The following is a 12,953-nucleotide window of genomic DNA, read 5'->3' as shown; positions in this document are numbered from 1 at the left end:
GGATTGGTGTGAGTGTGATGATCGGAGTGGGAGTGTGGGAGAGTGGGAGAGTGTGTGTGTGTCCATCCCAGCCCAGCTTAGCTCAGCTTACCTTACCTGGTCACTTACTAGTTACTAGGCCTAGTAGGAAACGGCAGATGCAGACGGTAGAGAGCTGACGCAGACGCAGACAGTAATGTCTATGTAGCTAAAGAAAGTTCAAAAGATCGTACGTGATTTTCATCGTTTCATATCTGAGGAAGTCCAGTCGAGTCGAATCGTACATATCTGAGACCCCTTACTGAACTGCCTGCCTGCCTGCTTACCTTTTGCAATTGCGATTGCGGAGGCGGAGGAGGAGCAGGGTGGAGGAAGTGCTCCGCTCCGCTCAGCTCAGCTCTGCTCTGCTCTGCTCTGCTGAAGATTAACCAATCAAACACTGAACCATTCAAGTGCGGATGCGGATGCGGATCATAGCTAGCGACCACTGATCAAAAGAAGGCGCCTCCCTCGCTACCATCTTGCCTTGCCCTGCCCTGTCGTGCCGTGCTGGGCAACACCAGGCTACTGTGTCCTTTACTCCTCTTGCTGCCCAGACTCCAGACTCTAACCACCCTTGGCTTGTTCAACTCCAGCTCCAGCTCAAGCGCCACTCCCGTGCGCTGCTCAAGCGCCAATCAATCCCTGGCGCCGTGCGCCCCCGAATGCAATTGCAAGGAGGAGTACCAGCAGACCTAGGCGTTTTCCGAGGATGGAAGAGGTGCTTAGCTACTCTTGCGGTGCGCAAGGAGGGAGGTCATGGGAAAAAAGAAGGTGGCAAGACGAGGTAAAGAAGGGGGTGGGGAGAAGGGAAGAGAGGAGAGGAGAGGAGAGGAGGGGCATAAGGATCAGAGCTGTCTTTGGTCTCTCACACACCGCTCCACCTCACTCCAGACAAGTCGCATTACTTACCTTCTGTCCCTTGCCAACAGTTCTAGAAGCCGTTGGGTTTGTCGGTCTAGAGAACTTGGGAGATTTTCCCGCCAGGAGCTTGAATGTTGCGAGTTCCTTGAGATTATAAGGCGGGTAGCGTCCCTTCATGAGCCACTCGACGATTGCTCCCAAGACACCCTTTGCGGGGGCCTCCAGTACGGCTCTCTTGTGTGAGAACTCATCGAAGCCCCACTTTCCGTGGTAAGACCCGTAGCCGGAAGGACCGGTTCCGCCAAAGGGTAGCGTGCCGACGGCATTGTGCAAGAGTGTGTCGCCAGAGACGGCTGCGCCAGATCTGGTTCGGTCGAAGATGTAGTTTGCGTGGTCGGAGAAGACGTAGAGTACCAATGGCTGGTCACGGGCATTGATGAACTCAATTCCCTCATCGACGTCCTTCACGGTGACAATGGGCAGGATAGGGCCGAAGATTTCGCCCGTCATGATCGAATCGTCGCCTTTGACGTCGGTGATGATCGTCACAGGGAAGGCCTTGCTAGACTGAGACTTCTCGTCTGGTGGACCTCCAAGAGCAATCTTACCAGCCGTACCCTCGAGCATTCCCCTAACTCGCTTCCAGTGGTTCTCCGTAACGATCTTACTCTGATCCTTGTTTCCCTCCTGACCACTAGGCCAGAATTCGTCTGCTACTTGCTTGAGCTTCTTGACTAGCTCACCCTGCACCTTGCTCGTGCAGAGAATGTAGTCTGGAGCAATGCACGTCTGACCTACATTGAGCTGCTTACCCCAAAGGATTCGACGGGCAGCAATGGTCAAGTCGGCCGTCTCGTCAACCCAAGTGGGCGACTTTCCGCCCAACTCGAGAGAAGTGGGGCAGAGCCACTTGGCCGCCTTTTCAGCGACGATGCGGCCTACGATTCCATTGCCGGTGTAGAAGATGTGCTCCCATCGACAGTCCAGCAGAGCGGTGGATTCGGGAATGGCACCATTGACTACTCTGAAGGTCTCTGGGTCGAGGTACTTGGGGGCTAGCTCGGAGATGAGCTTTGCGCAGTGGGCTGATAGCTCCGAGGGCTTGAGGCAGATGCAATTTCCGGCTGCCATGGCACCAACGACGGGGCCAAGCTGGACAGTCTGTCATGTTGCAATGGCGAGGTGAGGAGGATGGATACCAACGAGATGAGTACGGACACACTGGTGCTCCACCTCTGACGTCGTCATCACTCACCAATGGGTAGTTCCAAGCTCCCAAGATCAACACCGTTCCCTTTGGCTCCCTCCTAACGTGTGGGTTATGGAACCCCCAAGCAAGTCCACCATGCACACTCTCCTTCTTTGCCCACTTGTTCAAACTCTCCACTGCATCCACTGCCTCATTGACCGTAAGCATCATTTCAGCAAACATACTTTCAAACTTGCTTCTTCCCAAATCTTTTGCCAAGGCATCACAAAAGGCATTTTCGTTATCGGTAATGAGGAAGGCAAGTTGCTTGAGTTGATTCTTGCGATATTCGAGATCGCGAGTCTTGCCTGTGAGGAAGGCCTGGCGGAGAGAGGCGTTGATGGAGGGAATCTCCTCGACGGTGTTGTACTTGAGGCCGGCTGCTTCGGCGGGGGAAGACATGGTGGGTGGAAGTGAGAAGTGGTGGTAGTAGTGGGTATACCTATTGCAACGTCAAGATGGGTATGTCTGATGAACTGCCAACTACAAGGTGATGTGGTGATACGTTGTGTGGCAAAGTACAAAGGGAACAAAGTCGAAGGCTTCAAGGTGTGAGAGATGAGAGGCGAGCCAAGGGCAGATGGACTAAGCCTCAGCCTTTGCCCCACGACGTCTGCCTTGATGAGTGAGTACATGTTCCCCGCATCTCCCCTCCCCCCGGCTACTCACTCGCCCCTTGGCTCCACCTCGGCACACGGCCCGAGGGGAGCAAAGCCAAGTTGCCGACGAGGAGGTGCGGAATGGCACTGGGCGAGAGATCAGGCGCGCGCACATCTCAGTCGTGAAAGCAGCACAGGACACAAGGCGCAATCCCGAGCCGCGGAGAGCAGAGGTAGGAACGGAAGCAGAGGCTGCGAGAATGCAACGGACGAAGCTCACCACCCACGGACAGTGGGAGGTGTGCCGTCACCTCGCACCAGGGTTGGGCTAGGACTCCATGCATGGTCAAATCACTGACCAAGACACTCGTCGGACTGGTCTCACTCAAGTTCGGCACTGACAGACGAACAGCACCAGCAGTCATCATAGGGCGGCGTATGAACCTGATTGTTTTGGGTGTGTAGAAGGGCCGAGTCGCAGATGCTGAAAGTACAAAGTAAAGGAAGAGAGGAAGTAGGGGGCGAGGAGAGGAGTGAGAGTATAGCGGAGATGGAAGTAGCAAGGCAAGACGACTGAGCAGGTATGCTCTCCTGACCTTGCGCAGATTGAGTCAGAAGTGCTGCAGTCGCACCCTCCGACATCTGCCTGACAGCGGCGTAGCTTCCGCCGCGCCGGACGGCACTTGCACACCACCTCTATGCACTACGCCCAAAAGTCGACTGCCAGCTAGAAGCAATGCTTGTCATCCTCCCCTCGTCCCACACCATTCACGACTCGCATTTATTCGCTGTCCCTGAACATGAATGTCACGTCCTTGCCAGTCAGCTTGCGGTAGACGCTCGAGAAGCTGTCCAGCTTGTACTCCAGCGAGGTAGCGTCCTTGGAGTCCAGGAAGCACTTGATGACCTTGGAACCGTCGGTAGCAACACGAGTCCTCTTGCCGGTAATCTCAGTGGGGTAGACCAGGTCCTCAAGGATCGAGTTGTGCACAGAGGTCAGGGTGCGCGAACGAGGTCGGGGCTGCTTGACACGCGAGTTGCGGGTGGGCTTGCCAAGGATTCGGCGCTGGCCAATGAACAGAACGTGGCGGTCAGAGAACTTCTTCTCCAGCTCACGGGTGAGCCTGAGCAGAGAGGAGGGGTGAGAGGAGAGGGAAGTTGAGAGGTCAGCAAAGCAGTCCAAGCACATCGGCTGGAGCCTTCATCGTGAGCAGCTACCATCAGCCTGCCTGACCCTCCAATGAGTCCAAGCTGTCTCTGAACTCATGGAAGACCATGCAAATCTAATACTTTGGCAGCCCATGTGCACGGAGCTGCAAACGACTACGAGTCTGTTCCCCCGAGTCCAGATCATTGTGCCAGTAACCCTAAGCAACTTCATGGACCTGAGCTTTCCAATGTCATCCCATTCGTAGCGGCGTCTAGACTGACGGAGGTCACCTTCCCTCTCTCCTCAACCCGATGAAACCTCCCTATATCGCCTGTCCCCCTCCCTTGCTGCGTCTCTCGCGCTTCTAACTCTTCGGCCTCTCTGGCGCTGCGTATGGTTTCCTTGATACACACCTGCTCTGGATCCTGTGGAAAGCCTTGAGCTGAGGCATGGGGACGAAGATGACAATGGCCTTCCTGCCACCCTTGACGTCGACCTCCTTGGCAGCGCTGAAGTTGAGGGCTCGCAGGTCGGCCTTGAGCTCTCCGATGCTCTCCAGGTCGATGAGGGCCTGGCCCACCTGGGTCTCGACCTCGGTGGGTGCGACGTTGGGGGCGGCGGCGGTGCGGAGGATCTTGGTGGCCATGATGTGTATGAGGGATGTGTGAGGTAGAGAGGAGAGTGGATTCGGTGAGGGGTGCCTTGAGTGCCGATTCGAAGAATCGTGGTGTGGGATTTTGGGCCAGGCGTGCGGGCGGGGGCTGGGCGGGGCGGAAGAGTGCGCGGCGCGGCGAACCGCAGAGGGCAGCCCTGGCGGGGGCGACTGGCACGGCGGCCACACACACAGCGCCGCCTGGGCAAAAATCCAAAGGCGAGGCAGGCAGCCCCGCCCGGCGTAGGAATTCGACGCACACCGACTTGCGACTGCCAAACCACTGACATTCTCACCCATCCTTCCATCCCGCATCCTCCCAATACCACCTCTTCCTCAACATCAAACATGCCCGCCACCGTCAAGACCTCCGTGCCATCGGCCAACGATGTGCTGATGCCAGAGACCCTCCTCAAGAAGAGGCGAGGTGACACCAAGGCTCGTGAGCAGAAGGCTGCTGACCGAGTCGAGGCCAAGAGGGTGAGTAGAGGTGACCCGTCTCCTCTCCATTAATGTATCGAAGATGGACCATCTCGGATGGCATAGGCAAGCGCTTGTCGGCACACAGCGCTAGCTATCAGGGAAGGTATGGACGAACAGTCGTCATGCCTTGCGATTGCAAAGTACAGAAGGAAGGAGATCGGAGGCCCACAGTGCTGTACTAGCCAGGCCAGGTAATGCCGTGCGACATGGTCTCCACGGCTGTGTAGCGACCTGTCTGCGCTCAGCTGAGCCTGGTTCGATTACTGTCAATTTGCCTACTTTCGCAAGTGCGAAACTATGGGGACTCGACTTCCTCTGGAACTTCTGGTTGCTCCTCAGGTGCCCTCCCGCCATGCCCACGGGAGAGGCTAAATGATGCAGAACTACCTTTACACTTCTGGCTAGCCTCACCGGCGATGCTGTCGAAATTATACCATCTTTCGGGTCTGAAACATAGAGGAGGATGGATTGGGAGTTACGTCGGCCACCCCCTATCATTGGCCATTGCAAACTGACGCTTCAACTCTCCTTACCCCGTCCCTCCTTCGTTGTCGTAGGCCCAGAAGAACAAGCGCCGAGTCATCTTCAAGCGTGCTGAGCAGTACGTCAAGGAGAACCAGGCTCGTGAGCGTGAGGAGATCCGTCTGCGCCGCGCTGCCAAGGCCTCGGGCGACTTCTACGTCCCTGCCCAGCCCAAGGTCGCTTTCGTCATCCGTCTGCGTGGTATCAACAACATCGCCCCCAAGCCCAGGAAGATCCTCCAGCTCCTCCGACTGATCCAGATCAACAACGGTGTCTTTGTCAAGCTGACCAAGGCCACCCAGCAGATGCTGCAATTGGTTGAGCCCTACGTGACCTACGGAGAGCCCACCGTCGCCTCGATCCGCAACCTGATCTACAAGCGTGGATACGCCAAGGTCAACCGCCAACGTCTGCCCATCACCTCCAACACCCTCATCGAGGAGCACCTGGGCAAGTACGGAATCATCTCCGTCGAGGACCTGGTTCACGAGATTGCCACTGCTGGCCCCAACTTCAAGTACGCCAACCAGTTCCTGTGGTCCTTCAAGCTGTCGAACCCCAACGGTGGATTCAAGGGCAAGAAGTTCACTCACTACATCGAGGGTGGTAACACTGGTAACCGTGAGGGTGACATCAACCGCATGGTCAAGCTGATGAACTAAGCGCATCCATGTCATGATTGGTGAAGGGGAGAGGGGCTCGCCCTGACTCTCCTGATAGACGGCCATGTGTTGCTGAGAGGTCCAGTGGCTGGGCTTCGTCAGATGGCATCGGTGCGGTATAGGGGTGCACACAGACTGGGGCGGCTGTCCTACAGTATGTGTTCCCTCTTTTTCGAGAGTTGTGTATGAATGCTCATGGCTGGGAGATTGTCGTTTCAGCATACGGTCTCGCGTCATCTCCTCGAGCGTGTCCCTGCCACAACGTCTTTTCATTCCCTCTTACTTGCATCTCCCCCACTCTCCCCCCTTGTATTCGTGCTTCATACTCTCTTTCCACATCACAAAATACAAAAGTTCAGCGATCCCTGTCCACCCTGACGTCTTTGCCTGCGTTGCGTAGTCGGAACGGAGCTTGAAGAAAATGGCGTCCCTGCAACGATGTCATTTTGTATTCAGCCTGGCGCTGCTCCACAACAGGAACAAAAGACAAGCGAAGCGAGGCGAGGCGAGGCGAGGCGAGGCTGGAGGGAGCCTTGACCCCTATCCGGCAGCTCATGGATGCTAGACTACTTGCTTCTTCGACCGCTCATCACATCTTCCTTGAGCATACGAGCATACAGAGGTCCACCGACCAACGATGTCTCTACATTCCTCGCCTCATTCCAACGCCGGTCATGCTCCCAATGCCCTCCCCTCTGCCTACCCCACTTGGCCCACACTGGTCCTCTCGGCACTTCATCCGCAACTGCTGATCCTCTATACGTACTTTGCGCTCATTGCCTTTCTTCTGCATCGAGTCGTGTTCAAGTCCATCTTTGCAGAGAGGGTGCCTAGCAAGGGGAGAGAGGTGGAAGCAGCCACTTGGGCCGCTCTGGCGGTACTTAGCTTGGGAAGCACATGGACGTAGTGAGTAGAGAAAGCGCGTCATCGTGACTATTGGCAATAGGCTCGCTGATACAGACTATCTTCCCTCTATACACAGCATGTTTCGGTACTTTTCTGCCTCCTACCAGGCATGGCTAGCTCGAGCAAACCTCACTTCGCAGGGCGTCCCTGCTATCCCAGTTTGTGAGCCTGGCACCTCCCTATTGCGAGGACTCCTTTCCTCTTCGCCCTGCCACATCTCCTACGCCGCATCGCACTTGCAACGATGCACCCTCTGGCTCTCAAGCACAAGTCTCTTCCTGGAAGCATGGAACAAAGTCGTCGACAATGAAGCCAACTACTGGTGGAGCCTCGAGGTCTGTTTGTTTACAGTAGGAGCATGGACCATCTTCCTGCAGACTCAGCGTCGCCGACTGGGAGTTCCACAGCTGTGGGCTTACATGTTGTTGGGCCAGACGGTAGCCATCTCCTTTGCAGCTTGTCTGTTCAACGTCGCACTTGCACTGAGACCTCTACCCGAGGGAAGCCTTGTGCAGACGGCAGCGCTCAGGAGCTCTTCCGCTGATGAAGCGTTGCCTGGGCAGGTACTGGAGGTTCAAGAGGAGGTCATCACGGAGGAAGCTCAGGACGAGGACAGGACTACGGGTGGGAAGATTGTGTCTCAGACAATTAAACGCAAGACTATATCTCAGTATCTCATCGAAGCGCCTTCAACGCACCCCTCTCTGGCCTCTCGGCTTCTCCTCTGGTCATTGACGCTCTTGGCAGCATTCAGCCTCAAAGACCGTCCTACTACGGCGCTCAGCGTTGCTGTCATGCACTTGTTGCCGCTAGCGCTTACTCTGCCGCACCAGTGGCTTCATCGCCTCGAAGAGAGCATTGAACATCGTCTGCTGAGCCCAAAGGCAGGTGACGAGGACGAAGCAGGCATCCACGCAAGCAACGCCCGTCTTCAGGGTATTCTTCGCCCATCGAGCCTTCTCGCTGTTCTCGCTGGCTGGGGATTTCTCATGAAGGCCTGGACTACGATTGCGCTCTCTCGCACTATCACGACTTCGGTTTCAGCGTACGACCGCGTCCATTTGGGACGGGCGACTTTGCTGAGGAATCTCATCTACCCGATCACCTTCCACTCGCACCCTGCGCAGAGCAGCATCAGCTCAGATGCCGTCGGTCTGGCGCTGTTCACTATGCTGTTCATTGCTTTAGACGCATATCATCTGCCTCAGAGCGTGGCACGGCTCGGTTCACCGCCTCCGGAGGAGACAAGGCTGCAGAAGAGAGACCCTAAGACGACAACAACGATCCCTGCAAGGCTTTCGTTCACACAACACCACCTCTTCGCCGGCTGGTACGCGCCTTCTGTCCTACTGGTTCTCCTCACCCCTGTTCTGGGACCTATGACGACTTTTCCCGCCTGGTTGTCGCTGAGGGAACTTCAATTGGAGAAGGCGGAGCTGGAGGACGAGCGACTTCTGAGGGCCGAGGCGGGCGAGGGCGTAGGGCTGGTTGTCAAGGAGACTCGCGAGGAGATTGTCAGCACTCGTCCGGCTGCAAAGAAGTGAAAGCAGCACAAGATACGAGAAGGGGAAGAGCTATGGTTTACGACTTGTCATGACCGACTGACGACTTCACGGCTTAAGTAATGGACAAGTGGTGACATGAATACCTCGTCTTCGTGTGCGGGCTTGACCGGCTGGGTGTGCCGAGTAGCCTACACCCGCGGCTTGATGGCCATGGGCGGCGGAGCGCTCCAAGTCAGTCGGAGGCCACAACGGAAAGGCGGCGGCGGCGGCGGCGGCGTGGCTGCAGCACCGCGATTGTGTCCAGAATGCACAGACGACGACTTTCCCCGCTTGACCCCCCCAACCTTGTTCTACCTCCCTCACCCTTGGCTTGTTCTTCATTGAGCCCCTTCTTCATTCAGCCTCCATTCCCACACGACTTAGACACATCCTTCGCGTCATGTTAGGCGAGCAAGAGACCTCGCTACCTTGACACCGAATCATGAACGAGTCCTAGATTCCCGCTTCTCCGCACCGTCTCTGATATTTCCGCACACGGCCAAAAGCTAGCATATACCCTCGGCAAGCTAGGCGACTCAGCTTGAGCGTCTCCAACAATGCCACCAAGCGTCACTCTCACTCTCTTCGAGCCGGTAACCTACCTGCGTGGTCAGTCCACTACTCTCGACTCGTCCCGTGAAAGACTGCGCAGCGCCTTCTCCCTCAATGGCGGTGTCAATGGCGAGTCTCAGCCCAGTCAGCTGCGAGGACTGGTCACGGTAACACTTCCAAAGCCAACGAGGATCAAGAGTGTGGAGCTCGTGTTGAGCGGAATTGGTAGGACAGACTGGCCGGAAGGTATTGGCAGTAATCGATTGGAGCTTGCGGATATCGCTCCTATCATCAAGGAAGAAGTGGTCCTCTTTGATGCCAGAGCGGAAGATGCGCCGGCTGCGCCTCTGAGACGTGCTAATAGTGTTGGACCTGGAGTCACGGGTTTTGGAGAGGATGTGGACTGGTCTTTGATGGGCGAGGAGGCAGGGGCTTCCGGCAGCCAGGCAAGAGGCAAGGGCAAGGAGAGGGAGACGCCCAATCTAGCTCGCTCCATGGGCAAAGCTGCTGCGAAGGCCGGAAGTGCTATCCTGCCGCCCACCTTGCTGAGAGATATTGCAAACGCTAGACCTGATAAGCACAGAGCAAGCAGATCAGAGCCCGTCCCGACATCTCCTACGGCGATACCGAGACAAGAAGGCGGGCCGGGGCATCTCGGACTGAACGCTTCACGCTCGCCATCAGCGACTTACGAGCCTCCTCCTCCGGTGTATCAGCCTCGGCGACCCTCCGACGAGATGTCTTCTCCGTCTGGAGCCAGAAGGCTGTCGGCTCAAGAATCCCAAGAACCCTCGGCCTCGTCGTCCCAAACGTCGATTCTCCCCTCGACTCCACCTAGCCAAGCTACCAGCAGCGCAACGTCTCTGTCGTCGACATCGGCAGCTGGACCGGGAACACTCTCACCCACTTCCTCCTTTGCCAATATCTCGACAGGTCCAACGCTACCTGCACAGTCTGTCTCGGCGGCTGGGCCTCACGGTAGATCCATCCTGCATGCTCCCCGCAGAGGTCGTTCACCACCGCCCCTCGATGGTGCCCCTATGTCTGCTCGTGTAGTGGAGACGTCATCGGCAAGAACCCGAGATGCAAGCGAGCCTAGCGTCAGATTCGATCCGAAAGACCTGTGTGAGGGATCTACCACTCCGGTCCCACTCTCGCCTGTTGCTAGTCGCGAGCAGACTCGAAGTGGTTATGCAGAGAGCGCTTCTGGTGGGCACCGAGCCTCGCCTTCGCCTGGATCAAGACAGACGAAGCGAGAACCTTCTGTGTCTGCTCCGACCTCCAGAAGAACGTCGTTCGACGCTCTCGCTAATGCCCTTGATGTAGCGAGTAAGCACAAAGGAAAGGGCAAAGCCAGTGGAGATGCTAGTCCCAAGACTGGATCAGCCAATAGCGCTTCTCACAAGAAGTCGGGTCTCAAAGGTCTTCTTGGTGGTCTGAGAAAGGAGGAAGGAAGTTCCAAGGGGCGTTCAGACGCAGTCTCACCTGCTGCAAGCCAGAATTCCGCAGCTAGACGTCGCAGCTTAGAACATGGCGCCCCGGCACCCCCTGCACGTGCGGTATCCTCAGATCGGCTCACCTCGATGAACTCCTCCCATGCGCCTCACCAAGCACCTCAATTCCATTCCTCCGCAGTCTGCGATTGGAGAGAATTCAAGAAGGGCGTCTATAGCTATTCCGTCTCCTTGCCCCTCCCAGCCAATCTTCCACCAACGATTCATGCCGATTTTGGATCCAATACCTACACGCTCAAAGCTGTGGTCAGACGTCCGGGCGCTTTAACGCCGAATTTGAGCTGTGAGAAGGAAGTGGTACTGATTCACGCTCCGGATGAGGAGGGAGGGGAGGAGACGGACTCGATTGTGGTGGAGAGGACGTGGGAGGAGGCACTGACGTACAGGGTGTTTGTCAGTGGGAGGAGCTTCGCTTGCGGGTCCAAGGTGAGTAGAGTCGTTGATATTGTGCGCCTGAAGACAGAAGTCCTGATGCATCTCATGTATTGACCTCGTCCCCTCTGCAGATTCCTCTCACTTTCAAGTTCATCCCGCTAGGGGAGAAGATTCGTATCTGGCGAATGGCCGTCGTCTTGGAAGAGAAGACGCACTACTATGCCAAGCGCAAGAAGATTGCAAGGCACGAGACGCCGCGACGCTTTACCCTCCTCAAGCTCTCCCCCACCAATGCTTCGGGCGAGGCTTCCACCTCGACTGCTGTCGTGGACCTAGCAGCCACTCGGCCTCTTCTGCCCATTGTTTCAGACTCGGCAGACGCGCTAATGCAGAGTCCACTCGGGCAATACGCAGTCGCAGCGGCAAGACTAAATTTGCCTGCTCAGGTCCTCGCTCAGGCAAATGCGGCTCGCGAGAATGATCCGTTGAACGACAGTGAAGTTGAACCGCTTGGTGATGAAGCTCGTCAAGACGCGCTTGCCACTCTCTTAGACCCTGGAGGACCCTGGGAGCTGAGCATGGATGTCGAATTGCCCGGAAAGGACAGTCGGATCAACACGTCTACAGACCACAAGCGATCCAATATTACCGTCGAGCACGTCCTCCGGATGAGCTTCCGAGTGGAAAAAGCCAGACCGGGCGCACCAGTCGGTGGAAAACCGATGCTCTTCGATATTGTCATCGAGTCGCCCGTCACGATCAACCACTCGCATACTGCAGACGCTTGGCTCTCCCTACCCAACTACTGGGCCGTAGCCAATGTCCAGCCACCCTCTAGCGCTGCATCTGACTTTGGCTATGGCGCACACACCCAATCAGGCAGTCGATCCGTTCCCGTTCCCGGCTCACTAGCCCCAAGTGGAGATGGTAAAGCGCGATATGTCCCCGAATCGGACGACTACTTTGCCACATCACACTACCGACGGAGCAACAACAAGTCCAACAACAATACGGGAAGAGGAACTTCCCCTTCGCCTGGATATCTCTCAGCTGCAAGCCCACATTCCGGCTCGGGCCGGTGTAGCCCGCTCTCCTCTCCACCGATTGCGTCGAGCTCCAATCGGGCGATCAGTCCTGCTTCTAGCCCCTCAGCGGGTCGAGCCACAGGTGCAGGTGCAGGTGCAGGTGCAGGTGCAGGTGCAGCTTCGGCTGAGAGAAGAACATCAGCAGCACAGCCGCAAGGTCCAGCTTCAAGTGGAGAGTTTCGCTCTGCGGCAGACGAGTGGCTTCACCTCTCCGAGGAGCGCTGGGCGGGTCCTCCCACGAGTGGAATTGGAATCGGAATGGTCATGGACTCGATGAGTGGATTGAGTGTCGGCGCGGGCGGTTCAAGTGCCGGAGGAGTTGGGACTGGGACTGGGACTGGGACTGGGACTGGGACTGGGACTGGGACTGGGACTGGGACTGGGACTGGGACTGGGACTGGGACTGGGTCTGGGTCTGGGGTTGGAACGGTAGGAACAGGAAATGCTGGACTGATGAACAGTGATGCGAATGGGATGGGAGCAAGCAGTCGCAGAGGAAGCCTCATCACCAGTGGAGGGTCAACTTCAATGGGCGACCCGGCCTCTGTGTCTTCGTCTTCCGCTGGAGAGACAGACGGGCCACCTTCGTATGCCGTAGCCGTGCATCGCGCGACGAGTCCCGCCGTCAGTCCGGGAAACGGTAGATGAGAGAAGACAAGGAGGGATGTGCGGTCCGACTGGCGGACCTGACCTGCCCGATGTCCTCTGTCCTCTGTGGCTCTTGAGCCTGCTTTTGCAATACATTACACCCCCACCTCGTACCCCCCTCTTCTCGTCT

The 12,953-nt window shown here is 56.8% G+C and overlaps 5 protein-coding genes across 5 annotated transcripts; 3 read left to right on the top strand and 2 right to left on the bottom strand.

The window, feature by feature from the left end:
- Positions 1-903: 903 nt before the first annotated feature.
- BCV69DRAFT_300930 (aldehyde dehydrogenase) lies at positions 904-2,533 on the bottom strand (the record flags this gene model as incomplete). Its single annotated transcript, XM_025494505.1, has 2 exons — positions 904-2,043; positions 2,138-2,533. 2 exons carry the CDS (start codon positions 2,531-2,533, stop codon positions 904-906), a joined length of 1,536 nt encoding a protein of 511 aa, XP_025345934.1.
- An 869-nt stretch (positions 2,534-3,402) lies between these two features.
- Positions 3,403-4,575, bottom strand: BCV69DRAFT_284757 (putative 40S ribosomal protein S7). Its single transcript, XM_025493162.1, has 2 exons — positions 4,294-4,575; positions 3,403-3,854 (listed from the first exon to the last, which is right to left on the bottom strand). The coding sequence occupies exons 1-2, from the start codon at positions 4,524-4,526 to the stop codon at positions 3,512-3,514; spliced, it is 576 nt and encodes a 191-aa protein (XP_025345933.1). The 5' UTR covers positions 4,527-4,575; the 3' UTR covers positions 3,403-3,511.
- Positions 4,576-4,873: 298 nt separating this feature from the next.
- BCV69DRAFT_273240 (putative 60s ribosomal protein L7 subunit) lies at positions 4,874-6,559 on the top strand. The gene is made up of 2 exons (XM_025491002.1): positions 4,874-5,012; positions 5,573-6,559. Exons 1-2 carry the CDS (start codon positions 4,881-4,883, stop codon positions 6,197-6,199), a joined length of 759 nt encoding a protein of 252 aa, XP_025345932.1. The 5' UTR covers positions 4,874-4,880; the 3' UTR covers positions 6,200-6,559.
- Positions 6,560-6,603: 44 nt separating this feature from the next.
- Positions 6,604-8,939, top strand: BCV69DRAFT_62356 (hypothetical protein). Its single transcript, XM_025495406.1, has 2 exons — positions 6,604-7,105; positions 7,182-8,939. The coding sequence occupies exons 1-2, from the start codon at positions 6,837-6,839 to the stop codon at positions 8,647-8,649; spliced, it is 1,737 nt and encodes a 578-aa protein (XP_025345931.1). The 5' UTR covers positions 6,604-6,836; the 3' UTR covers positions 8,650-8,939.
- A 267-nt stretch (positions 8,940-9,206) lies between these two features.
- BCV69DRAFT_300926 (hypothetical protein) lies at positions 9,207-12,823 on the top strand (the record flags this gene model as incomplete). Its single annotated transcript, XM_025494504.1, has 2 exons — positions 9,207-11,141; positions 11,222-12,823. 2 exons carry the CDS (start codon positions 9,207-9,209, stop codon positions 12,821-12,823), a joined length of 3,537 nt encoding a protein of 1,178 aa, XP_025345930.1.
- Positions 12,824-12,953: the final 130 nt, after the last annotated feature.

Source organism: Pseudomicrostroma glucosiphilum (assembly GCF_003144135.1).
Source record: "Pseudomicrostroma glucosiphilum strain MCA 4718 unplaced genomic scaffold BCV69scaffold_14, whole genome shotgun sequence".
Classification (NCBI taxonomy): domain Eukaryota; kingdom Fungi; phylum Basidiomycota; class Exobasidiomycetes; order Microstromatales; family Microstromataceae; genus Microstroma; species Microstroma glucosiphilum.
This window is presented reverse-complemented; position numbering and strand designations above follow the sequence as displayed.